This window comes from Cottoperca gobio, chromosome 24 (genome assembly GCF_900634415.1).
Source record: "Cottoperca gobio chromosome 24, fCotGob3.1, whole genome shotgun sequence".
NCBI classification, from domain to species: Eukaryota; Metazoa; Chordata; class Actinopteri; order Perciformes; family Bovichtidae; genus Cottoperca; species Cottoperca gobio.
In genome coordinates this window covers 17,996,260-18,022,301 of record NC_041378.1, presented here as the reverse complement: position 1 = coordinate 18,022,301, position 26,042 = coordinate 17,996,260, and the positions used below count along the sequence as shown (strand labels likewise).

General features: G+C 40.3%; 1 protein-coding gene across 1 annotated transcript in view; it reads left to right on the top strand.

The window, feature by feature from the left end:
- Window positions 1-5,293: 5,293 nt before the first annotated feature.
- The window catches only part of cnih3 (cornichon family AMPA receptor auxiliary protein 3), a 58,975-nt gene continuing 38,226 nt past the window's right edge, over window positions 5,294-26,042 (top strand). The window contains exons 1-2 of the mRNA XM_029425643.1: window positions 5,294-5,901; window positions 18,721-18,789. Of these exons, the coding sequence (XP_029281503.1) occupies window positions 5,824-5,901; window positions 18,721-18,789 (147 nt within the window). The 5' untranslated portion in view covers window positions 5,294-5,823. The remainder of the gene's footprint in view (window positions 5,902-18,720; window positions 18,790-26,042) is intronic.

The window sequence follows — 26,042 nt, the reverse complement described above, 5'->3', positions numbered from 1 at the left end:
GTGGTTATATTTATAGTATTCCAAGTTTTAGAGTATTATGTGTTATTTATTCTGTGTATTGCATTTTATACATGTATATTTATATCTTTCTTCTAGTGTTAATATATTTACTGTGTATTTTGTACTCCTGTCTGCCTGCCTGTCAATCAGTGAGTCAGTCAGTGAGTCAGTAAATCAGTCTTTACGTTTTGATAGTTGTGGCGGCTATGGCTGCTCGGAGTCAGGGGCCGAAAACCCCAGCACTGGGAGTCGGGCTGATGGAGCGCTGGTTCTAACCTGTGTAAAGGCAGCAACAGAAAGCTGCCAGTTGCCTGGGATTCCATCATCGGTGCTGTGGCTAAATTCAAGCTGATTGCTAACTGCTAACATCTGTCTACCGGGGCTGCAGATCGTTCTACGCCCTGCGAAACAGCCTCCTGGTGGCTGCGAGCACGAGGCGAGGGTGCGGGTCATTTTCTCGTATCTGCTATTTTGTATGTAATCCAATAAACCAACTATGGAAAAGACATGAACCATGGCTGTTTTATTGACGAGCCAGTACAGCTGTACTTCTTCTCCCTCGGTACTGAGGGCTACAGTGACTCACTACCGCCTCTCGAAGAACAAGTGGTATTACAAGATAGGACTGCCTGGGCTAGTCAGTTAGCAGGCTAATTTCAGTAGATATCTCTGCAATACAATGGCCAAGACAGCAGCAATAAGGTTTTATGAATGTTGATATCGTAGGAGTATATGCAGAACATCTGGACCTCAGCATTTGCACCAGACAAACCAAAAAAGAAACGCTCAATGGAAGGAAAAAGTCTACACCGACTACAAAAACAGTCCGTTCCCTAAAACCTGAAAAGTATTAACAAAAGACAAACTTGGACAACTACAAGACAACCAGCAGATAAATAGACTTCCCCAACCTCCACTTACCAAACCTCCCATAGACCTGCACCGCTGCGAGCAGTTAGCCAACAAACCTATCAAAAACCAATCCTCCGCAGTAAGTGTATTTAATCTTATTTTAGTTTTTTTTTTACTTGTCCAATTCTTTAAACCTCCTCTTAGGGCTATCTGTTTATAAATCAATATCAGAGGAATAAGGAGAAATAGAAGTGAACTGAAACACATTTCAACTGAAAAACAGGTCACATAACCCAACATTAATGAAACCCCCCTTCTTAGAAAAGAAAAACTTTTTCAGATTGGTTTCAATAATTCAAGGAAAGAACAACCAACAGGCCATGTGGATGGAGTGGCACTTTGAATCAAACAAGAAATTGAATACGGGGAAGCCCTTTTAAACCTCCCACAAGAACTGTAAAATGATGAGTATGTGGCCACAACACTGTATTTAAATGTATTATCCACTCTTCACACTCTCTGTGTCACACACACACACACACACACACACACACACACACACACACAAATAATTACAAAATCATTTAACCTTTACTAGCTGTTGATGTGGTCATTTTGTTTACAGTTACTTATTTGAAAAAATTATCAAATTTCCCTATTTATAATCTAGTATATTTTATGAGAATACATTAACTCAGGGGTGGGCAATTAATTTTTACAAGCGGCCACATGAGAAGCCCGAGCTGTGTTGGAGGGCCGAATCAACAATAAATTGAACTTAATTCTGCTCAATATTAATTTTCTCCCATTGTAAAAAGCAGTACATTATATATTTTGATTAGCTGCGACTAGTAATCTAAATAATAAGGATATTCTCTTCCAATAAATATATGAAATTGTGGAGTGGGTCAAATAGGAAAATACTCCTAGAGAAGTAATAAACAGTAAAAACAATCATTACATCAGTATTTTATTTTTAACATGTTAATCTTCACAGACCAATACTGAAAAGGTGTTTTACAGTATGTAAAGATAAGCAATTAATCAACTTTATACAAAAAGCAATAAGTGCTTTTGATGTATTTCAGTTCACTTTACTTGTTCAGTGAGAAAAGTCCAGTCTGTCTTGAGCTTGAACAAGTGCACTGAAATCTGGTTGAATGTCTGAGGTGGATATGTGTAGGACAGGTGATCATCAGTGATAGAGGATCTGTATCTGGATTTGTTGAACTTCATCACTGAGAATGTCTGTTCACATATGTAGGTAGATCCAAAGAGGACCAGAATCTTCTGAGCATGTCTCCTCATGTGTGGAAAGTTCTCCTCTTTCAGGGAAGAGTAAAACTCAGGCAGTGAGACTGACCTAAAGTGCTCTGACAGAAGTGTGTCAGACTGCAGGTCAATGAGATGAACATCACTGGGTGCATCATCCACATTGCATGTAAATGGGGGAAAAATCATGTGCATTTCATTCTCAACTGTTTTAAAGTCTTGAAATCGCCTCCAAAACTCACCATGCAGTGCTTCTAACATGGATGAGTTCCTGTGGAGGTGATCAGCTGATGGTGTGGCTTCCTTCAGTGTTGGCAAGTGGCTGAGAATGTTCAGTCTCATTTTCCTCCAAAGGCACATTCTCAAATGCCTCCTTTTTCTCCGGGCATGAGTTCTGCAGAATCCACCAAACACTCCTTGATAAACTTTTTCTAGCGATTTTGTGGGATAAGACATAACTTGTCTTGACAGCTGCATCTCTGGATGTGCAATGTTTTGTAAAAAGTCCTTGTTGGTTTTGCAGTTTAGCTAGCAAAGCACCCGACTCCTTTTCCCGCTCTTCATCAGACAAGTTCTTGAACGGCGACTCAAATTGTAATCCATGAACACAGCGACCTGCGCACCACAAACTAAGCACACGGCTTTACCTTTCACTTCTGTAAATAAATACTTAGCAGTCCATGTCTTCTTGAAAACGCGTCATTCCGTATCAATCTTTCTTATTTTGCCGTGAGCGGACATTTTGAGGGCTAGCCGGCCAGCATTACTTGTAGCTGTTCACGCGCGCGGCGCGCGTACGTAGATAAAGAAAAACAGCACCCTTTTCAAAATAATAGCAACACAGTTAGAAAGTTGTTTACACCATGCACGCAATACAATGGTGTTGCTTTTATTTTGAAAAGGGTGCTGTTAAAAAAATATATATACTTTTTCATATGTTATAATTTACGATTGTCCTCACGCGGGCCAGGGCCGGCCAAAGGGCCAGATGTGGCCTGCGGGCCGTACAATGCCCAGGTCTGCATTAACTGGTTATCGTTTTATTTTGTTTAAAAATGTTGGCGCACCCATTGAGGTGACTTGGTGTAAATTAAGTCATACTATATAATATAATTAATCATTTTGTTAAATATAATAATTCATCATTATTTTGATTGAGTGCAATTTTAATGTATTTTTGAGCTAATGCACCTTCTTTGTTCAATAAAGATAATAACTGGCATTACAATAAAGTTTATTATAATGCCAGTTATTATCAACCCCTATTTATGATTGTATGAATACTAAAAGTTGTATCAATATTAGTATGTGTAGTATTAATATGTGTTAATACCCAGACATACCAGAACCCCAACACACACACACACACACACACACACACACACACACACACACACACACACACACATCAATATGTATATAACTTTATTTTATTATAGCCTTGTTTATACAAATGCTGTCCTCTATGTAGTACATAATCTGATGCAAAAAGTTGCCTTATTTATTTATTTGAAAGTAAATCTAACATGATATTTTTTATCAGTGTACATTGGGAATTTTGAGTTCTGTTTTTATTGAGCACATGTCATGCTGTGGATAAAATGGGAATGGAGAAAATTATGCAATTAAATGTAAAATATTGTTCAGTTTATTCCAGTATATCTCAATGTATGTCATTCGTTGAACCTACATGTGATGTGTTGGAGTTTTCACCACAGTTTATAAAAGTATAGACGTTTCCTGCCATAGCAGAATGATGAATAAATAAAAACACATTTAAGTCAACACTCATAATAGTAATTTACAGTCATACATGAAATTTAAAAGAGTGCACAGACCGTTTACAGATAATTTCACCGTAACTTTATATAATTATTACATATAATGTTTGCCATATTATCCTCGTCTTTAAGTCCTCTGACTTTAAACAGTTTTCTACTTACTGTGATGTCCGGTGTCTCGTGCGGTGTGTAACGTGACTTGTTTTATAAATCACCCCCGGAGGTGATTTAGCCTATTGCTCATTACTCAGCTGATTATTTCTCTTATGTCCTATCACACAATAATCTGTGATAAAAGTAGGTTGATAACTCAGCAGTTTAGTGAAAACTAGGAATTATACTGTAGCTGCCATGAGCTGTTGCTAGGCGACAAGGTGCACACGTCAAGTTGAGGCAGAACAGATATCTGAAATCCGGTTATAACACGAATTTCAAAATAAAAGTTCGTATCATTTCCTATAACGGTGTATAGCCTACTCTTAAAACGGTGTTCTCACAGGTCGTTACATCAACCTTGGCAATCTGCCAAAAAGAATAACATTGGTCTTCAGAGGACCTTACAATATTTAGCCGACTACCTACGACTGTAAGTGGCTGATATGCATAAAAGCTTTACACACTGTACAGTAAAAACACTGTACCCACAGACAGTAATCGACTGACTACACTACAGCTCACAGGGATTTAATAAACGCAAAGGGTATTATTTATTTAGCCGAGCAGGCATATATGTTTCCCAGGTGTCTAGACACAGCATTATGCCTCTGTGAAATTTTAATTGTTTCTCTATGGCACTTGCAATTTACAAAAGCGTCAGACTGTGGCGCCAGTCTCAAAGTTTAAATATACTGTAGGCCTCAATCCAAGCCGAGAATTCCGTTTTTTTTAAGTCATCAATGACACTGAAGGCTATTTGCTTTTCTTCTTAGACTCACCTGCGTTTTAATGATCAGTTTCTGTAACATTATTGTCTTTTGAGAGTGATTCATGTAATTGTATGCATAAAATCATTATCAGTGATTCTGGACTGTTTGCTTGCCATCTGAGGTATGTGAATTAGGCTTTAATACAGTGGCAGTGGATCTAATCATTTTTGCACGAGTCAGCATAGCAAATTGCGTGATATTGAATTTGTAACAGACTCAGCAGTCACACAAATAACTGGCTTGGTTGTCTCTCTAACAGGGGCATCAATCACCTAATTAGGAACCATGCACAAGTTCCAAATGCTTAAAAATGATTCGCCATCAAAATGATCCAAACTACACTGAGAGCACAGTCAACCTTTACAGCAACTCGACATTTAAAAACACGCACACACCCGAGCGCACCGGGTGCAGCTCTTTTAAATCCACCTGTTCACGCGCCTTCGTGCGCTCTCTGCTCGCTGCTGCTGATAGGTTTGTGAGGGAGAGAAAACAGTATTTATTTGCGAGGAGCTCGACTCATAGCACCATCACAGCAATGACAGAGCAGAGCTCCTCCTGCCGCTGCTGAATGGATTACCTACAATTTCACCTCTCCCGGATGGTTTTGAGCACAACCTCCTCATATTATTAGTCTCCACTCCTCTCTGAGAGGAGCACTGCCTTTCTATGATTACATGATCACCTCACCAACGCCGCGGACACTGATCGCTGATCATGTCAATTGCAGTGATTTGAGACCAGCTTTGACTTCAGAGTCACATCACCGCTGCTGGGTGGACGCACAGCTCGTCATCTGGAGAGGTTTTCTGCAACAATTTGTTGCAAACATTGTGAGGGGCGAAGTCATGGTGCCTGCACCGCATCGACTTCTTATGGCACCGTGAGAACTTTCTTCCGGACTCCCCCCTTTTCCCCCTCTTTTTATTTTAGATGTTTGTCAGCGGGATCGTACTTCTTTGGGAAAATATTCACCGTTTACCTTTTCAATTATGTTCACTTTTGCTGCCTTCTGCTACATGCTGTCTCTGGTCCTCTGTGTGTCCCTGATCTTCTTTGCAATATGGCACGTAAGTACCTTAGAAGTAGTATATTTTGACATTTGTCTGTTCCTTGTGTTTGATACCCAGCTGACCTGATCATCGGGGATACATGCTTAATGCACGCGCAGGTGTGATATGTGTGCGTAATAATGCCACATAGTCCAGAGCCCTGAGCCTTCATTCATTTCAAATGTGTATGTTTTTGTAGCTTTCACGCTGTTCAACATTGCATTATCGTTTTGGGCTGATATTTTTCTTAATGTTCAAGTTGCGCACGCACCTGTATATTCAGCTCCTGCTCCACCATTCAGACATGCGTCCATCGTTTTCACCACTTTGTCACAATTTTACCTCTTTACTCCTATTTCGCTACTTTTCACATTCATGCTGACCTAATTTGATATGCAGAAAGGCTTGTGTAGAATCCTAGATAAATTAAATGGCCTTCCTTCCAGATCAATTAGGACATATTGTAGTGTAGCACCCCCCTCCATCATCTTCCTGTTCTGCTCCTTCTGCCTTTAATTAAGCCTCAGCTCAGCTGTACACCCGTGCCAATATGACTGACTACATTATTATGTTTGAATAATCAAATGATTTACTCCAAGAGCAACATCTCAATCATGCAGGGCCTTATGTAAAGACAGATTTGGGTCAGGTTTTACAGCCCATTGCCCCAAATCTGCCGTTTGCATGGAAACAGCAACAGACCTGATGCACTTGGGATGACTGATCCTCTGGCAATTACAGCTAATAGTTGGTCTGCCTGTCTGTCAGACTGTGGCCCATGTGTTTGCTCACAGAGCAGAAATAAAGAGACCAGGACAGTGAGAGTGCAGGCACCCATCATAGTACAGTTAAAACACTGGTGATGCAAAGAAAAGCAAGATATACAGCGCCTTTATGAAGCTACTACTACACTGACAGGGAAAGACCTTGTGGTGATTCATTATAGAGGGTCAGACGCCACAACCCCTGCTTCAATTCTGTCTGTGATGTAAAAAATTGAGCTCTGGTGGAAGGATCACAATGGAACACATTATTCTGTAGCTTCAGCAATAATCCACTTTGCACCAGGCTTCATTTTGCCTTCTGCTTAAGACGGCAGAAACATTAGAGATCACCAGGGATTCCCGGTTACGGTGACATACAGACAGGCAGCATGATAAGGTGGGAAAAATAATTATCAAGAGGTCGCGGTGGAAACGTGTGGAGCTGTGCAAGAGTTCAGTACATCCAAGGTTGCACATTAAGACTTGCCAAATGCTGGGGGATTTTGGCTGTAACTCTTTCACTTATCTCAGCCATTTTGGCAGTTAGCCATCAGCAATCTGTCTTTTATTTTTTCCTTGAATTTCACAAACTCACCTGGTTTCAAAGAACGGCTAAAACCACTGAATCCTGGTGCCACTGTAGCCACTAGACCACAAAGGTTAGTTTTGAATGCCCTGAGCTGCAGAACATTGCTAAAAAGAGCAAGTGTGCTGAGTCAAACTACCCAGGGTAAAATCAAGCTATAAATAAAGTGAGTCAGTGTAAATGAACATATAAAGACAGAGGCAATGAAACAGGTCCACAGAGGAAAGACAATGGGAAAAAAATGAGTAATGAACTGCTCTGACTGAAACATATTACCGAGCTTGTCAGCAGGTAACATGAGTGCCTGATTCCTGGAAGTCAGAGAATGACAAACGACTGCACGCAGATGGACTTCTGTCGAATTAGTCGTAATTTATCAAACCTCATACTGCCAAGTTAATTAGCTCTTTATCTACTCCTCTCCACTCACTTTTCCTTACAGTCATTTGTTTTGATGTAGGGAACACAACGGATTCCTCTTCCATCCCCCTTACACTCACATGAGGCTGTTCAGTAAGAGCCTCGTAAGGGAGGAGAGAAAAAAAGGGAGTACATGTTGGAATATCTATTATCATGAATCAATTCTCTCTCTGACCATCGCTCACGCTGGAAAAGAGGTGAAGTGAGAACAGGTCGGGTAATGAGGACGGAACCCAACTACAGTCTGGGAGTATGAAAGTCCATTAAAGCCACTATATGACACACTGGTAACGAAAGCAGTTTTCTATGAGGGTAAATGTTGATACATTAGTCAAATCGCTGAACCACCCATCAATCATCACTTACCCTCTATTACATGGGATTGCACTATGGCAACGATTACATTATATGTTAATTTGACTAAAAGGCAGTAATATAAAATTAATGGTTTAATGCATCGTTGTGAACACGGAGCCTTCTTCTTTGATACGACAAATAATTGATCACATTACAAGAGCAAGAAATCCTGATTGTTCAATATTAACTGTTGGCAAAATTCCTTCAATGTTTTAAATACTAAATGTTCATCATTAAACCCAGTTTCAATGTGATACTTTTTTTTGTAGAATGGTACAACTGATTTGTTGCCATGTGGCATCTCTGCAGAGCTTGTAGCAAACTCTCCTCGACCGTGTGTAGAGCGAGCCTGTGTGTCGTTTTGTGAAAAGCTATGACACAGACTTCCAGTACTTTCTAGTATTTCCCTCTAGTCTATCTACTTTCATTTCTTCTCTAGTAGATTCATAAAGCCCTGAATGAGCTCAAACTTTGTCTAAAATTCACTTCTGTCTAAGCACAAGTACAAGAAGTCACAATGTCAGTCAATTGACCTAAATTAATGTCTATTATACACCAATATCTAATATTTTCTAATATTAGCTAATCGTCATCCCAGACCAAGTAAGGCTGTAGCATTAAAACCTCTAAGTGTACGGATTTGAAAGCGTGACCTCCAAACTCTTACTATTTTTGAGTATTAAAGAGTATTAAATAATATACTTGATATGCATTAATGCTCCTACTCCTTTCTAGTATAAAGTAAATGTTCTAATTGACAGATAAAGAATGTAACTCCTCCCTCCTGGGGTTAGCTGTGCAGCACTTACTTGTCCAATAAAAATAATAAATGTAATATTGATGATAAGCATGTCACGGTGTTCTCACTGCGGGACAATCGGGACAATCGGGACGATCCACTTCAGAAAGATGCTGCAGTTGGCAGAATCATTCTCTTCTTCGCATAAAGTTCAACAACACCGTCACCCATGGGAGCACTCGCGTAAGCAATTACGAAGCCGTTTTAATTAACATACAAGGTGAACTGTGACCTCCCCACGAGCTCTCCGGCTCATTCCTAAGACAGTCCGACTCTGCTTGAGTGATTCTCCTCCCATGTAAGCACAGCCCCTAATGTGCTCTAAGTGTCATTAAAGCTGGGAGCGAGTCACACACTCCTCCGTTGCTCCTCTGATAGATGGGAGAGCCCCGTGGTGCAGATATAATGCAGAGGTTGATCTGGCAGCGTGACAGAGAGCAGAATGGCAAATTATCATTTACACTCCCAGTTGGGGTTTCCATGATATTGTGACTGTGGTATTAAGCACATGGAAGGTGCAGTGGGGGTATGAAAGCATGTTTTATATTGATGATGCTTATTAGATTTTGAGGAGAAGATTGATACCACTCTCGTCTGCATGCTAACATGAGTTAGCTTTCAAGGTGCTGGTAGCAGATTGTTATTTGTATTTCTTATTGTGTAATAAAGTGATTACAGATACAGATAAGTACAGCTGGAGTTACTAGTGATGCTGTGATTTAATTATCCAAATATACAAAGTACTTAAAATTAGCTCCACTATAAAACAGCTATACTGTTAGTATGTTGTATAGAACAGCTATAAAAGTAAAATACTGTTTACATGTTAACGAATCAATAATGTTGGTCCGGTAATATAGTGTCAGTGTTATAATGCAGAAAAACACATCAACTTTTGATACTTTGAGTACATTTTCTAAAAATAGTTTTGAATGCAGGACTTTTACGTGTATTTGCATACTTCTATAGTGTAGTATCAGTACTTTTACTTCAGTAAATGATTTGTTGTTGTGAACTTTGTCCACAACTGCCAATGGGTACTAAAAGATGACAGGATACATACACATTGCATAAAGAACGGGAGGACTGCGGAGTCCAATCGGACCCTGTTGCAGGTGTTGCTGAGCCTCTTTTCTCTTCACCCTCTCCCGTCCACCTGCCTTCACTTTATTCACATAAATGACATCACACGAAACAAATGCTGATTTAAACGGCACCGAGGCAACACTGCACATCAGGAATTCATGTTCAGGACGTGTTTGCAGGGGAGCAGCTCAGCTAGCATCGCGCTCGGTGTCGCTACCTCGCCGAGCGTGACTTCGCTTGGGTCTTAGATGGTGATGAGTACAGAGCATTCACAAGTTTAACAGAGGTGTCGTGTGAATAGTCACACTGAACAACCATAACTCTCCCTCATCTGCTTTTGTCTCCCTGGTGTTCTGATGATTCTCTGTGCAGGAGGGAGAGAGAAGCGTATGGGACAGGGGGGAGAAAGACTTGAAAGGATGCATTGATGATTGAGATGAAATGTGAAGGTTGATTTAGCTTCACACACTGATGTGAAAGTGTGCGAGAAAGATTGAAACTAGCCTGCCAGAGGCCCACACATGTTCTCTTGATCTGTGATGCTCAGACATCTACGGGAGTGATGGTATGATAGAAAATTAAGGGGAAAAAGGCCAAAGAGACAACAGATTTGACTTATTGTGAGTTCACACCAGGACGGATAGAACTGCTGGTGACTGGAGTAGAATGCAACAATGATGATCAGACATGAAAAGAAAGGAAAAGGCAGATGCAAAGCTGTGAGTGGGCAGCAGCACGGATAGAAAGAGATCAAATGAAGACAGGAGTGATGAATAATAAAATTAAAGATCTGTTTGGAGAGGATGAAGTTTCCTGGTAGGGTTAGGAAGACGTCCTGAGATTGATCAAGCTTTTCTAAGAGACGAGGTTGACAGCATGAGATACAAACGCAGAAATAAATAAAGAGATCTTCGTCTGGATTATTCATGTTTTAATAACAGCAATGAAATAAAGATGAAGTACATGTAGCTTTCCACCTAATGTAATTATTACAACTGTTTCCGGCTTTATCCAAAAATGAGTTTCCTAAACACTATATAGGGAATCCAATGTAGAAGAAATTGAAATGGAGGATTTTGTGGACACAGCACAGCATGTACAGTAAAATTTAGACTCTGCATTTAACCCGTCCTAGCAGTGGGAAGCTACTAAACATCGCCAGGGGAGCAGTGTTGGGGTCTGCTGCCTCGCTCAAGGGCACCTTGACAGCGCCCAGTCCACACTTCGTACTCTGTCCGTTCGGGGACTTGAACCGGCGACCCTTCTGTTCACAAGCCGAGTCCCCGACGGATAGAGTCACTGCCGCCCTAAAAATCATAGTGTGGCAGATGGCAACATAAGATAAATAAATAAATATATATTTCAGACAGTATGGCCATTTATTTTTATCTAGCAGTTGTCTTCTGGCTTTTTTTTTGTAACTATTTGAGCAATGCATGATGGTAGCTAGCTCTAAGTTAGAGACCATCAGTTGTACTTTTTCCAATGCATTGTGGGATAATTTGAGTCCACTTTAATGAGAATCATTTTTGAAGAACAATTATTTATTTATTAAAATGTTAGTTTGAAAGTTTTAACCTTCGTTTGTAATGGTTGGGTTCATATTGTATGTATCAAAAGGAATTTCAGGGATTTGGGAACAAAGCGACAATAAAGCAGCGAGGTTACAGAGCTCATGTCAGCCACACCTCTGATTTGTTTACAAAATTCAAAGAGGTTTGGTGTTGTGCCCATTCAATTTTAGAGTAGACTAGTAGATGGGACTCAGCTGTTCATGTTGTTGTAAACCAACTTAAAGAACAACTGGCAAGCTCCAAAATGTTTTTGTTCACCTAAAAGAACATTGTTAACTGGTCTACCACAATTTCCGTGTCCCGTTACTTGCTACTGGTTAGGGGAAAACAGCAAACAAGATGAGTAGTTAAGACGTTCACACAGATTGTACAGAAGCTAGCCAGACCACCTCATTTGGAGCTAACATAAGGTGGCTAGATTTCTGAAATGAAAACCGGGAACATTCCCAGCTCCCAGTTACAGTTGAACTTTATTAAAATATCCAATGTTATGATCTGTTAATAAGAAAAGGGGGAGAATTCCGGTTTCATGTATTTTGACAATGATAACTGTTGTACTGTAATAAACTATGGTGCAGGCTGACTGATTAGAAATCAGAAACTGTACAGTAAATGGTAAACTATGGAAAACACAATAAAGAAAATGGCCGAACTACAATGGTTCAATACAATACAGTGTATTCAGAATAGAATACAATATATCTTTATTGTTCACCAGGGTGGGAATTTCTCTTTGCCTCACCCAACACAAGACATAACAATGCATTTAATTACCCGATCTGAACAGCCGAGTTTTCCACAGAGTTCTCCATGAATGTATAAAGAGGATGTGAGAAAGTAGTTAGTAGAAGACGAAGAGTAGAAGCACAAGAAGAGTGGTATTCAGCTTCCTTCTCTGTGGGCTAAAACGAGGACAACGTGATGGAGACGTCAACTGGTTGGCTCTGTTGGCTTTCTTGCCATGTAAAATATCATATCACGCTGCGGTATTTACGCACAGTTAAAAACGGGAACAAACAGACGTTGCAATTTTTGGTGGCCTTTCCCTGTAAAACGGCGACGTTGGGTCACCCTGAGATAAAACCAAAAGATGGTATTGGTAAAAATCCCTCGCTGCAGAAAACTGTGTCTGTGTAAAAGAACAGCAGGTCAAAGCACAAAGTCAGTCTGTACACTGTGATTAATGTTCCCAACAGACAGTTTGGGTGATAATTGAACTCGTCATCTTGTCTTTCTCTTCCTAGTAATATTGGTTTACCGAGTGGGTTGTTTGCACCTGTTTGAACCTGTAAGATTGTCTAAATGCTTGATCTTCAAAACATATCAGACTACTTTTTTTTAGCAATGTCACATAGTGAAATGTTATTATTATCAAAATATTAAGATTAAATTCTAGTTCTGCCATCTTGCCTTACTATTGCTTTGGACGAAGCACGTCTGTGGCCTTGAAATTGCCATGATGTCTAATATATATATTAATGCACAGTGTCAGTGTAAAAGGAAAATGGAGGGAGTATAAAGAGGAAGAATGTGCTAAAAAGAGGAGACACGTCTATTAATGAAAAAAAGAAAAAGTGAATTCCTGTCCTCCGGGTTTCACTTTGCATTTATCAGAGCCACGGGGATTTTTCCCCCACGCTCCCCTGAACTGTACAAACTAGGAAGTAGCTTGTGCTCAAGGTGCCCTAGTAAGACATCAGGGGGGAGAAATGCATAGGTGATACAATTGATTGTAATCTCAATGAAGCAAACAGTCAACAGGGCTTTCTGGCACCAGGCGCCAGAGGCTATAATGGAGGTGGCGTTCAGTGTATAGCTGGGTTGGCTCTGCATCGATCCACATGTTCATTAACCCCTGCTGGCTCCTCATCCATCATTCTGAGTCCACTGTTTCTATTGTTCCACTGCACTGTGAATTCACTGTACGATTATATGAGTAATCCTAGTCCATGCTTTTCTCTTTTCTTATTTCAACCTCACTAGCACTTCACATTTAAATAATGACGGATAATTGCCAATGTTTGGTTTGAAAAGTGTGCAATTTCTACTTGCTTTCTTTTCTTATTTGTCATTCATAGGCTTTCTCCTTGATGATGTTACAAGAGACTGGTAGTCATTTTACAGAAACAGCTGTGCAGGTCTTAGAAACGATTTTTTAAGTTTACAAAGCCCTGACTGTTCCCATTAATCAGCCCCATCCAAGACGCATTGCTTGCAACATCGGACAAACAACTTTTTAAAAGGTTTTCTTGATATGTTTAGTCTCTGGGACAAGTGATCACGCATTGCTTTTTCTTCCATGTAAAGAGACTCGTAAAATCCACTGTCGCCTTTTGCATACAATTCTGGATAACGGTCAATGCTGACAGTAAGGGGAAAGGAATAATAGCATTGAAACAGGTATATGTAGCTCTCATTGTGAGGTTATTAAATTGGCTAATTAGTGAACGCATTCATTATTTTGATCGATGCAAGCATGCAAACATTATCTTGTATGCCATACTCTAGTTATGACCCCAGGCCAACATTACCATGGAAAGGTTGTTTTGTTTTTCACTTGCAAGCTTGACTGCAGTGAGATTTGTCAAATTGTACAGCTACAGAACTACTGGGATCATCATTTCCTTCCAATGTATCAAAGTCAATTGGTCAGTCTGACAGAAAGAAATATATTTAGCAGAGAGATATTAAACCTTTTTTCAGTTCCAAAAGATAAAACAGGAACATTTTCTTGTTTTTATTGATTAAATGTGGATATCAAGCACAGGGTATGAAAACTATTGTTTTTGTATTGTTATTAACATTCAAACTTACGGCCTTCACAATATTGTCTCACTATCAGCCTGTAAGGTTGGAATCAGTAACTCCTACATATACAAATATTGTTCTTCAGTAATGTCAATGCAGGATCATTTCTTGGACCATATGTGTTGCATATGCTCAATTGATATTCTGTCTAATAACCATCACTGGAGCTGCATATATATGCTTATCTTTTGGCTTTGGTGCCTTGCAGAAAGTGGAAGCATGCATACAGAATTTTCTGGAAGGAAGAGATTTCTTTCATTTGATCTTGTCACAGCAAAGGAAAGGGGTTACAGTAACTGTGCCAGCAGTGTTTATTCGCATCGGGGAAAAACTGCCTTCTCCAGCTAACTCTCCCTGCCAAGGTGTTTAGCACAGATACAGGCCGACACTGACGGGAGCATGTTAGCGATTTAAACACAAGCCAAGTCCCCAGCACAGGGACAGCCAGGGACCTCTGGGAGATAAAGAAGCCTAATACATGCCGTGGTTTTTACAGGTTTAGAACAAAGATGTAGCAACAATGGAACTTAGCTCTACTTATCAAAAATAACATACATTTTTTAAGTCCCTAACATTGGATTATTTAACATTGCTTACCAAAAGAAAATTCAAAAGCCAAAAGAAAAACACAGGGTTACTCACACCAGACCTTTTCGCATGTTGTTTCGCTTGCTGCTTTTTCACTCTCCGCTTGCAATAACATGATAATTGTATGCTTCAGTTTAGGAAATTCGGCAGCCTGTGTTGTTAACGTTGCATCATCCCTGTTGGATAATGCAGAGAAACAGACAGATTGCATGTATTAAACTCAGTTGGTGAGGAATGGTTGTTCAGAAAATTTAACCCATATTGAGTGGGTTTAAAATCCCAATGAATAATTGAGACAAGACTTTAAATAATTAAAGTGGACCTTGTAGTCTTTCACAGTAGAGTGGAGATTCCTCTGATTGCTGTTGTTGTTTTTAATCTTGTTATTTCCTTTTCCGAGCAAGTCTTCGGTTGGTCACAGCTTCAACCGGCCACAAGACAGCGAAAACAAACACACATTAACATCCTCACACTAAAACACAACTAATAAGGCTACACCCATGTCTCAGTTCCCCTCTATTTGCTTTACACACACACACACACACACACACACACACACACACACACACACACACACACACACACACACACACACACACACACACACAGGTTCAAGTTTATTGCTGTTACTGCCAGCCAACCCTGATTTCAAAGCGGTATCTTAAAGTAAACTTCTATATCAAATTAGATTTGCAAAAACAGAACCCATGGTCATTGTGGATCTTCAGCAGGAATCAACCTCTGAGCATTACGCAGATTTAAATTTGATCTGAGATCTGAGATCCATAAGTTTAGCCTACCTGAGCTGCCCTCCCAGGCCTGGCTTTACCTAATTACGTTCTGAAGTTGTCACTCCATAAGGGTTCTTGAATCACTCTCTGACCCCCCAATATGACTTGGGATTCGTTCCCATCCCAGGCCAGGCTTCAGGAGAAGGCCCTGGTTTCCCCAATCAAAACAAGGTGTTTTTTATTCAGAAGTTGCCACTCCATAAGTGTTCTTGAATCAATGTAGTTTGACTGCTCCCTTGCGACACATTTGTCCTGGGTGACTCTACCAGGAACCATTGCCATTGACAACATAGCTCCCAGTGTCACGGGATACACAAACCTCTTCTGCCTGATAAGGTGATGAATCTTTGAGGAGGGGCCTGGAGGGGAAGCTCTCGATTCACTAATGAATCAGCATCCCAACACTTATTTATGGCCAGTGGCTTTGGGTAGTGATTGAAGGATGACATCATGGATACAAACTGTTGTTTCCTTCACAGGGTGGCTGGGCTCACCCTGCGTGGTTCTACTCCCAGATCCTTCTTGATGTCTGTGATTCTGACCTCTGATTGGGACTAGGGAAAAGGATATTTGGGCTAAACACTTTGATTGGGACCCTGACAAGAGGTGGAAATTGGATTTATTGATGGATGAATGGCTCATTGTTCCTTACTTCATCAAACTTTATTTTAGTAATGTTGTCATGATTCCACATCTCAGCAATTACTTTTAGTAAAATGCTATCATAAGTGATATAATTGATGGTGTAAAAGATTAAAAATGACTAGTAGTACTGAACTGAATGATCTTTTTAACCTGACATCCACTCTAGCATGTTCTTCTCATGGGGTGCACATACGGATGTATAGGCGAGATGTTCCTGCTGCACTTTTATGTGTGTGTCTCTGTGAAGTGTGTTCCTGGGCATGAATACCTACAGTGTGTGGCTGCATGTGTGTGCGTGTGTGTGTGTGTGTGTTAGTGCCCATAAGGAACAGCCCGAGGGAGGCTAACATACTGTAACAGAGCGAGGCAATGAGCCAGGATCACTGTAGGGATCCACTGGGAAATAACATGTAAAGAGCTGCCTGTCAGTGTGGGGGCGAGCCCAGGGAAATAACCCGAGATTGGTGCGAACCTCTGCCGTCTCTCTGATGTTAATTCCCCATACTGGGCTAAGACACACACACACACACACACACACACACACACACACACACACACACACACACACACACACACACACACACACACACACAGATACGCTCATGCTGCTTTCACATTGTACAGTTTCCCCCATGGTGCACACACACTGGAGACACATTGTGCAGCTCATATGCAGATACACTGACTGACACACTCATATCTCTTCCTGCAATGTCGCTCTCTCAGACACACACACTTTCCTCCTGCGGCCCAACTAGTCAAGCAATGACATTTGTCTTTGTAGTGCAATTGCCTAAATTGCAACACATGCAGCGCCAATGGAAATGTTGCGTATTTTATCTGCTGTTAATCATTACTTGGCCTTGTTATTACTTAGAGCTGCCCCATAATGCAGCAGTGGGTGGGCGGCAGGATCAAATGACATCAATTCAAGAGATTCTAATTTCTAAGTACCTTGTATGCAAATGTTGTTCATCTGGGCAGATTTGATCCAACATTTAACCAGAGCAGATCATGTTAATGATGACGAGGAATGACGAGCTGATGCTGAAATGGAGGATGTGCGTACATGATGCCTCGTTGTGAGAACTCAAAGAAAGCTCCAGCTACATACTGTATGTATAGGGCTGTTTTTGCCTGACAGATTTTTTAAACCAAGTGATAAAGAGAACTGGAATGTGTGTCTGTATGACTAAAGGTTAAAGCTACGTATTTTTGTCAACAAATCCTATAAAAAGTCAGTGCTTCCTGACTACCCTACTCACTCACACCAAAGCCCATTGGTTCCTAGCAACGCTTGAAATCTTTAAAAACAACTCACAAATATGTAGCATTATTTTCAAAAAACAGCTGGGCTCTGTAGTGTTTAAACCATGCTATCATGGTCGGTCTCTGTAGAATGCACTAATTATAAAATGTGTACATGGTAACATGGTAAACTAAGATGGTTAACATGATAAGTACAGCCTCTTAGAGCTGCTAGCATGGCTGTTGACTCTTTAATTATTTAATTACGCACACAAAAAGTAATTTCCAGAAAACGGTGAGGCACTGTAGTTTTTAGTAAATATTATTAGCATTTCATGAGGACTATTTTCAACCTCGGACTAATACATATTTTGTAAAATTTTGTATTTACGACAGCAGGATGTGTATGTGGTATTGGCTCACAGTACCCATTTCCATTGTAATGAAGAAACCTGTGGCTCATTAATGTGTTTTTGATGTGTTTGTTTTTTGGACAATTGAGTGCTAGATTGTTGGCTGACAACACTTGTGAGAGGGATCCTTTCACTCGTGGTTGTGTTGTTTTTCTTTAAATGTGCCATGGTAGCACATGTTAAGTGCTAATTAACATACAGGTAGAGATAATCTAGATTCTATGTAATGATAACATGCAGCAAAGCTTGTATTCTAAATGCTGGATTGCTGGTTGTGAGACCCAAATCAAATCACATTTTATTCAAATACTCCAATATCACAAATTACAAATTTGCCTCAAGGGGCTTTACAGACTGTGCAGCATACGTAACCATCTGTCCGTAGACAGTTGCTGCAGACAAGGAAGGAAATCCCCCCAAAAATGTTAGAAACCTCAGGGAGAGCAACTGAGAAGGGATCCCTCTCGCAGGACAAACAATAGATGTCGTGTGTACAGAATTAACACCATAATAAGATGACAGCATAGACAATCCATGTGGCAAAAATGATGATGTGATCATATATGAAAAAGATAGATTCAGGAGGATGTCAAACAGCCTCCAGGGGCGGCCAAAAATAATAACTTTGACGTCAAGCAGGACACACAAGGCAGTTGGCCATGATGATTTGCTTTCAGACTGAGACATTTCATTCTATATTGCCGCTCTTATTTTTCCTGATTATATTGTCCTGACTTCTTTTCCTCTTCCCCTCACAGATAACAGCTTTTGATGAGCTCCAGGCTGACTTCAAGGTGCCGATCGATCAGGGAAATCCGCTCCATGCGGTAGGTTATTTTCTTTATTTGGCTTATTGTTTACGTGTGGATGGCAATTAATGACACGTATTGAAATATAATTCTCTGTCTCCTCTTTCCTTCTCTGTTTTTCCCTGTCTACATTCCCGTACTTCCTCTTCTCTCTTTCTCCCATTCATTTTGAATCAAGTAGCTGGCAACATACTAGTTGTGTACGCCCTCCTCTCCTCACTTACTGGCTCAAAAGCAGACAACTATTATAGGACTTCAGGCCAAAGCATCAACAATGAATGATCATCTTTTCTGAACAAATTCTCGAATCCAATTATAAATAAAATCAAAGTGACAAGCCAAAACCAAATATAACATGGAATCTACAGTTGGTTACCAGTCCCATATCTAATCCGAACTATCTACACACCCTCACAGTTCTATGTCCCTAAAGCTGCCAACTTGGCTCCTCAGACAGGGACGCTCATCAAGCTACAGAACGTATTGCTTTATCAAAAACCCAATGCTAAAATTCAGTCCGAAATCAACGTCTGTGCCCTGTGCTGGAGCTGCTTTAAAGCTTCTATATACTGTGTGATAGGTTCACACTGTGGGAGATGGGTTTAAAAGGACACAAGATTGAACGATATCAACCCTGAAGCGTGTCAGATTGTTAGCGGAATGCCTGGTGAATTGGGCCCATATGATGTAATCAGAAAAATATAGAACTTCCTGATTTCCATTGTGTAATTCTATAAGGAATTACAAAAATAAATATCCGATGTATGTTTGATATTCTTGTCCCAACAACCAGAACAACAGCTTAAAAATAAAGGAGAAAAGGAAAATAAAATGTCCCAAACCTCCCAAATGTATCTTGTGACCCTTTGGAGAGGCCCAAACCTTAGGCTGGTAAAAACTGGACTAAACTACTTGAAGAAGAAGATTTATTACTGATAAAGTATTTTTTGATACATGTTACTGCTTATACTTCTGTATTTGTACATATAGGATCATGAATGCAAAACCTTTACTTGTAACAGAGTATTTTTACATTGTTGGATTGGTACTTTTAACGTAAATACCAATAGCAGGGGCTTTTAGTGTCACCTTGAAAGGTGCCAACAGATAATAGTGTTCACCTCAGTTTATCCCTGACATTATTTATAAGAGTTTTTCAGGCTAATTCAGGGATTTAGGCTTTTAATGGTTCTGTGTATCCAGAGTGCTACTTAAATCGGAACATTTATTTATTCCGGTTTACTGAATATAATGTATTAACAATAGTCCATTCACAGGTTAATACACAGGATTATACATACACATCCTCCACTCTCCGAGGCTGTTTGGTAAACAAATTGGACGTGCAGTGAATATTAAATAAATGCTGTGCTTCAAACTGTGTTCCAGCAGATCTGCATTAATGGAAATGTAAACATATTTATATATGTAAGTGTAATGTGAGAGATACTGAGTGAGTCTCTTTGAGCCTTGGCCAATGTCTTTCTCCACTCCGCACACGTCCTCCACTCCCATGTCAATTAATCTCCTTCCACTACTTTTTCCCTCTGAAATATTCTCACAGTGAAGAAACAGGCAATATGTTCTGCTTCATCACTCCTCAAAATTGCCACAGCAGCAATCAAGGAGAAGTTGTGCAGAAAAATGTACATTAGCGTTGGCCAGCATGGGAAAGCGGCCCCGGGTGAAGTTGTTTTAGGAATTGTTCTCTCTAAATCCTTTTCCCTTGAGTCTTTTGGGCTTTTACTAACACAGTTGGTTCTTAATAATGCATGGTAGTACAGTACAGCACAAGCAGTTAGTTTGGAGGTGACTTTGACTTAAGAGCTCTGGACTGTGCAGCTTCTCTGGAGTATTGACTTCCAAACATGAGCATAAGAAAAGAAGGAGGGGGGGGGAAGTTGGAGAAGGAGACAGTTACAGTAGATGAAAAAATTTAGAACTGGGTGAAAGAGGAGTGTTGGAGATGAAGACAGACAGACAGAGACAAGTGGGAAAGAGGGGTGAATGAGGATTTCTTAAGAGGCAAAATAATTCATTTTCAAGACTCTGAAAACAGAGAGTGCATTAGAGCAGATTTCCCCATTCAGTACCACTTTCATATTTTGTGATATTTGCATATTATTATGCAATGCAGAACGTATCAAGCAATCCTGTGGGGACATGGGTACAAAAGGTTGCATCTCATTTTCTCCTCCTTTTTCTTTCTTCTCCGACTATCTCATGTTTCTTAAACCCGTCCTTCCCCTTTTGCCTTTTGCTTTTTATATGAAATGCGTCACTGCTGCCCAATTCCAGATGAAAATATGGACCTAAAATGCATGATTTCCCATTCAAAGACATTAATCAAATACATTTTCAAATTGTAGCTGCTCTTTTCATGACAGGTTCAAGTTAAAGTATATATATTTTTTGTTTGGTTCCACAAGCGCTGAAAACACTAGACACTTTGTGGATTTAGTAAAAATGATAATCATGGATAGAATTATTTTATGGCCAGTGATGGAAATCCATCCATCCATCATCTACCGCTTATCCGGGGTCGGGTTGCAGGGGCAGCAGCTCCAGTAAGGAACCCCAAACTTCCCTTCTCCGGGGCACATCCGCCAGCTCCGACTGGGGGATTCCGAGGCGTTCCCAGGCCAGTGAGGAGATATAATCTCTCCACCGAGTCCTGGGTCTTCCCCAGGGTCTCCTCCCAGCTGGACGTGCCTGGAACACCTCCCTAGGGAGGCGCCCAGGTGGCATCCTTACTAGATGCCTGAACCATCTCAACTGGTCCCTTTCAACGCAAAGGAGCAGCGGCTCTACTCCGAGTCATGTACTTTGAAATATTTAAAGTTACTACCATGTATGAAATAGTGCTGTGAAAGTTAACACAATAATATCGCGTTAAAGCAAATTTGCGAAGCGAGATGCTATTGAGAAAGATTATGATGCGTTCAAGATCTATTCAGGAAATAATTACTATTGTTCGAAATTATAACATTATCATGATGGGTTCAAATGAAATCATGAACATTTTTGTTTTTGGCAAGAAACTTAAATAAATACTCTTAGCAGCTTTTAATACATAATTAAAACTACTAATGCCAAGATTTTCTTTCTTTATCAAAGCAGATATTTAAATGAAAATTGGGCATCAATAATCGTGACATTTTATTGGTATCAGTATCGGCTACTCAATTTCTGGTATCTTGACATCCCTAAAAGCAGTACCTGGCAGCATTTATGCACAATTATTGTCATTGTTTTGTGTTGTTAATTGATTTCCAATAATAAATATCCATACATTTGCATAAAGCAATCATATGTGTCCTTTTCTATATTGATAAGCGTATTAAATACTTGAAAAATAAAACAGACTGCATTTATATAATACTTTTCTAGTGTTAGAGACCTCTCAAAGCGCTTTACAACACAGGCCACACACACATTCATAAACTGGTGGAAGTGGCTATATATTATGTTTATAGTTTACTGTGCTGCACCCCTAATTGCCCCTGTGGGGACATTAAAGTTTCTAAGTCCATCATTTAAATCATGCACATCTCCCATTTTATACATTGTGAACTGTATCTGTAACAATCGATGATGCGGAACTCCAATTCTCCTCACTTCTAGTGTAAATATAATAACTCTTTCCACGGTGACAACTTTGTTTGTGCACTGCTGACTAGAGAACATCATTCTTTATAGTCTATAAACTTTAATGCTTATTTACCTAGTCCACGTAGCTTTATCTCATCGTTAGCTAGCAACCATTAGCGGTTTTAAACATCTGTCCCTTTACAGCATTCATCCATGATACCTATCACTACTCATCAGCCATCATTTCATGGTTGCCTGAGGAAGACGATCCCGACTGCACGACATATACAAATGTATGACGGATATGAAAGGATGCAGACAGACACTCAAACGTGACACATACAGCATGCACACATCACATACACCGACTGGATCGTTCAGTTATTCAGGAGGCAAAGTTCGGTCTGTTGTATGGTTGATTGTACGACTGATTGATTATTACATAAACTTGTTTCTTTCAAGTAACTTGTGTCTTGTTTTGGAATCAAATTTTCTAAATCTCAACTTTATCTTTCATTTTTTATCTTCTCCTTGTCTTTTTAATCCAGCAGGATGATAGCTTCATTCTGAATACAGTAACCAGCCATAATTCTCCTTCCCTGTCTCTCTGACACGCACAGTCACACACTTACAGTAATCATCCATATGATCCGTCTCTCACTTACTCTTGCATAATGTCTCCCACCCAGCTTTCCTTCCTTCCTCCCTTTCTGTCGCTGTCTCTCTGTCTTGAAACCAGGCAGTCTAATTAGCACTTTCTGTCAGCGCGCCTCCTCGGGGAAGAACCTCCCTTTGTGCGGACCCTTCATACACACGTACATGCGCGCACACAAACACATAGATGCAATCTCTCTGTCAGTCTTTCCCTTTCACTCACAAATGTGCAGTTAACAGTTAAAGGTGCTTGAGTTTCTCTCTTTTTGTTTCTCCCTTTCCGTCTCTCTCCTCACACACATTCTCATCTGACAGTGTAGAGGATATAATACAGTATAGTGAATAATGTCACAGGGGAGTTGTTTTTGTCCTTTAAAAAATAGTCGATTCCAAGAAAAGTAGGGCTGCTGTTGCTGGAGGAGCTGTGGCTCTGGTTGTTGATGTTTCAAAGGCTCTTTGATTGTTTATGTTCATTCATTTTATGGATGTGTTTCAGTGTGTATGCATGTGTTACATCCTTGTGTCTGATTGCCTGCACTGCCATCCCTGCCAGATTGTTTATTAACATGCAAAACGTATGATAATGCTCTCCTCGAAGCCACCAGACTTCATTGACAGAAACCGTAATTTTAAAAAGCACACTTCAAAAAAATATACTAATCGAAACCATCTTTGTTAATCTTTCCACTGTTTCAACAATCAAGCAGGAAAAAAAACAGAAAAGCATAGGCCTACTTGTCTACTGTCAATGGGAGAGAAGTATACTTTAGCAGGTTTTCCTTTGTTTAAAAATGGTGCATATAAGTGCTTATTTTGGTGGGAATAAAAGGATAGGCCTATAACTGTGAGTCAGCAAGCTTGCTAGCTTTGTCAAGCTAACAGAGCTAATAGAGCTTTTCCCTTCTTTAATATCTCCATATTAAATAAAATGATGTACAATCCTGAAGACAAAATGCTAAAGAGGAATAAACAGCAAAGTACAGTGTACTTGTGTTAAATGTGTTACAGTGACAGGCAGTGACTAGCACTAGTATGTTCCTGGAATAACGGGTAGGCTAAGCTATTAGCTAGCCACCTACAGTAATCCACCACCAAGGTGCTAGCACCGCCTATTTCATGAGGATGTGTGAATTAACTTTGATGTGCCAGTTTCTGGTGTTACAAGATGCAAACAGGTGTGTCTGTAAAACAAAAAAACACACTTTTGGTCATGATTTCACACATATCACTCCCTCACGTGCATAGCCTACAGACAAACATAGATGTACTATAATGATAATATATTTCAGTTTGTTGTTTCCATGCTCATGACCACACGCTCTGCAGACAGATTCCAGTGAGGACGTACACTCTTTCAGTACATATTCACATGTGCACATTGCTTTATTATGAAGGGATACAGCTATAGCCAGAAGCAATGATAATATCTTAGTCAGAAATCAGAGTGATAACTGAGACGGAGATGAAGGAAAGAGAGTCTAGTGTTTTTTTCTTTTTTCTTTCATTGAAATGTTTTATGAATGTGAATTTTAGGAGTGTTTTCAGTTGCGTAACTGATTGATGTTCCTCTGCGTCCCACCAAGGACACAAGCGCAAGTGTTGACAGCTTCTGTAGCGTCTTCACACCGTTTAAAAGCTCCCCTCCACTCCTCATTCTCCATATCACTCCATCTCCCTCGCTGCTCCACGCCTGTCTACCCCGCTTAAGTTCAAGTCTTACTTGAGTTACAGGGGTACATTTATTTCACCGCATTTAAGCAGTGGTGGGCCATCAGAGCCAGCAAGGCCTTCTCTGCTGGCCTAAACATCATCAGAATATACATTTCATTTTGATATATTTTTTCCACAAATATGTATTAAATTATTCCCCATAGTCTATTCTCTTCATTTCATAGCTTTCCTCATGGTTGCGCTGCTTCCAGCCTCAGATCGAGATGTGGAGGGCTGGCCTTTATGTTAGAGTTTTTATCCAATCATATTTCAGCCATAATGTGTTACCAGGGTCCAAGAAATCTGCCCTTAGGCCTTCAGAATCAACAGTGCGGGCGCCTGTCGCTTAAAGTGAACGGAAACAAAACTGTGGACACCGGGGCCAGCTAGCAGGCGTATGATATCGTCAGCACGTCCACGTCTTTTGATTGGATACGCACTATTGAAAGGCAGAGCTATGCAGAGCTAGCAAACTTTGAACGAGCTAATTTGTGTAGATTTCTACAAGCTGTTTTTTTCAACCCACAATGGCTGAAGGAGGAGAAGAGATCGATGTGGTCGCAGATATAATTACAACGCCATTTTCAAGACGAACTTTTCAAGAAAAGATAGACATCGTGAGAAGAGAACGCCAACCCCAACGCTAGCGAGCCTATCACAGCCGGGAAAAGGGTTTGTCCGCCACTTTCAAATCACTAACTACGAGCGGTACCCCTGGCTCACAGCCTCCAAGAGGCAATGCAAATTGTACTGCTGGGAATGCCTGCTATTTACAACTAAATGTTTCGGAAATATTAATATAACTCTGTTGTACTTGACCATGTTAAGGTGATGCAACGTCTGGTTATACTGCATTTCTGTCTAAATGTATAGTTTCTAGAGCCAAGGCGTCAGAATGATGGTATTAAGAGGTGGAATAATTCAGGGAGGACTGTGTAGGACATCACTGAAGGCCTTGGTGTGAAATGCACGGCCCGCCACTGCATTTAAGCATACTTGGAACATTAGCATTACAAACTCTTTCACTTAATCTTTAGGAGTTCATTGTCCAATGACGTATACACCATGCAATTCCTGTAAATAAGAATTTGCTCTTAATTGGTCTGCCTGGTTATATAAAGGTCCCCCCCCCCTCCACGTCTCCCAACTCACCCTCCCCACTTCTCATTTTTCCAACCTGCCCTCCCTTCGTCCAACTCTTGTTTATACTTCCGCGCCGCTCTCGCTTGTCAAGCAAATTCTCGCCGAGTAACATTTCAAAGAGACATCAGCGTAATTGCTTGCTAATGAGAAGACAGTTGCGGGTGTGTGTGCAC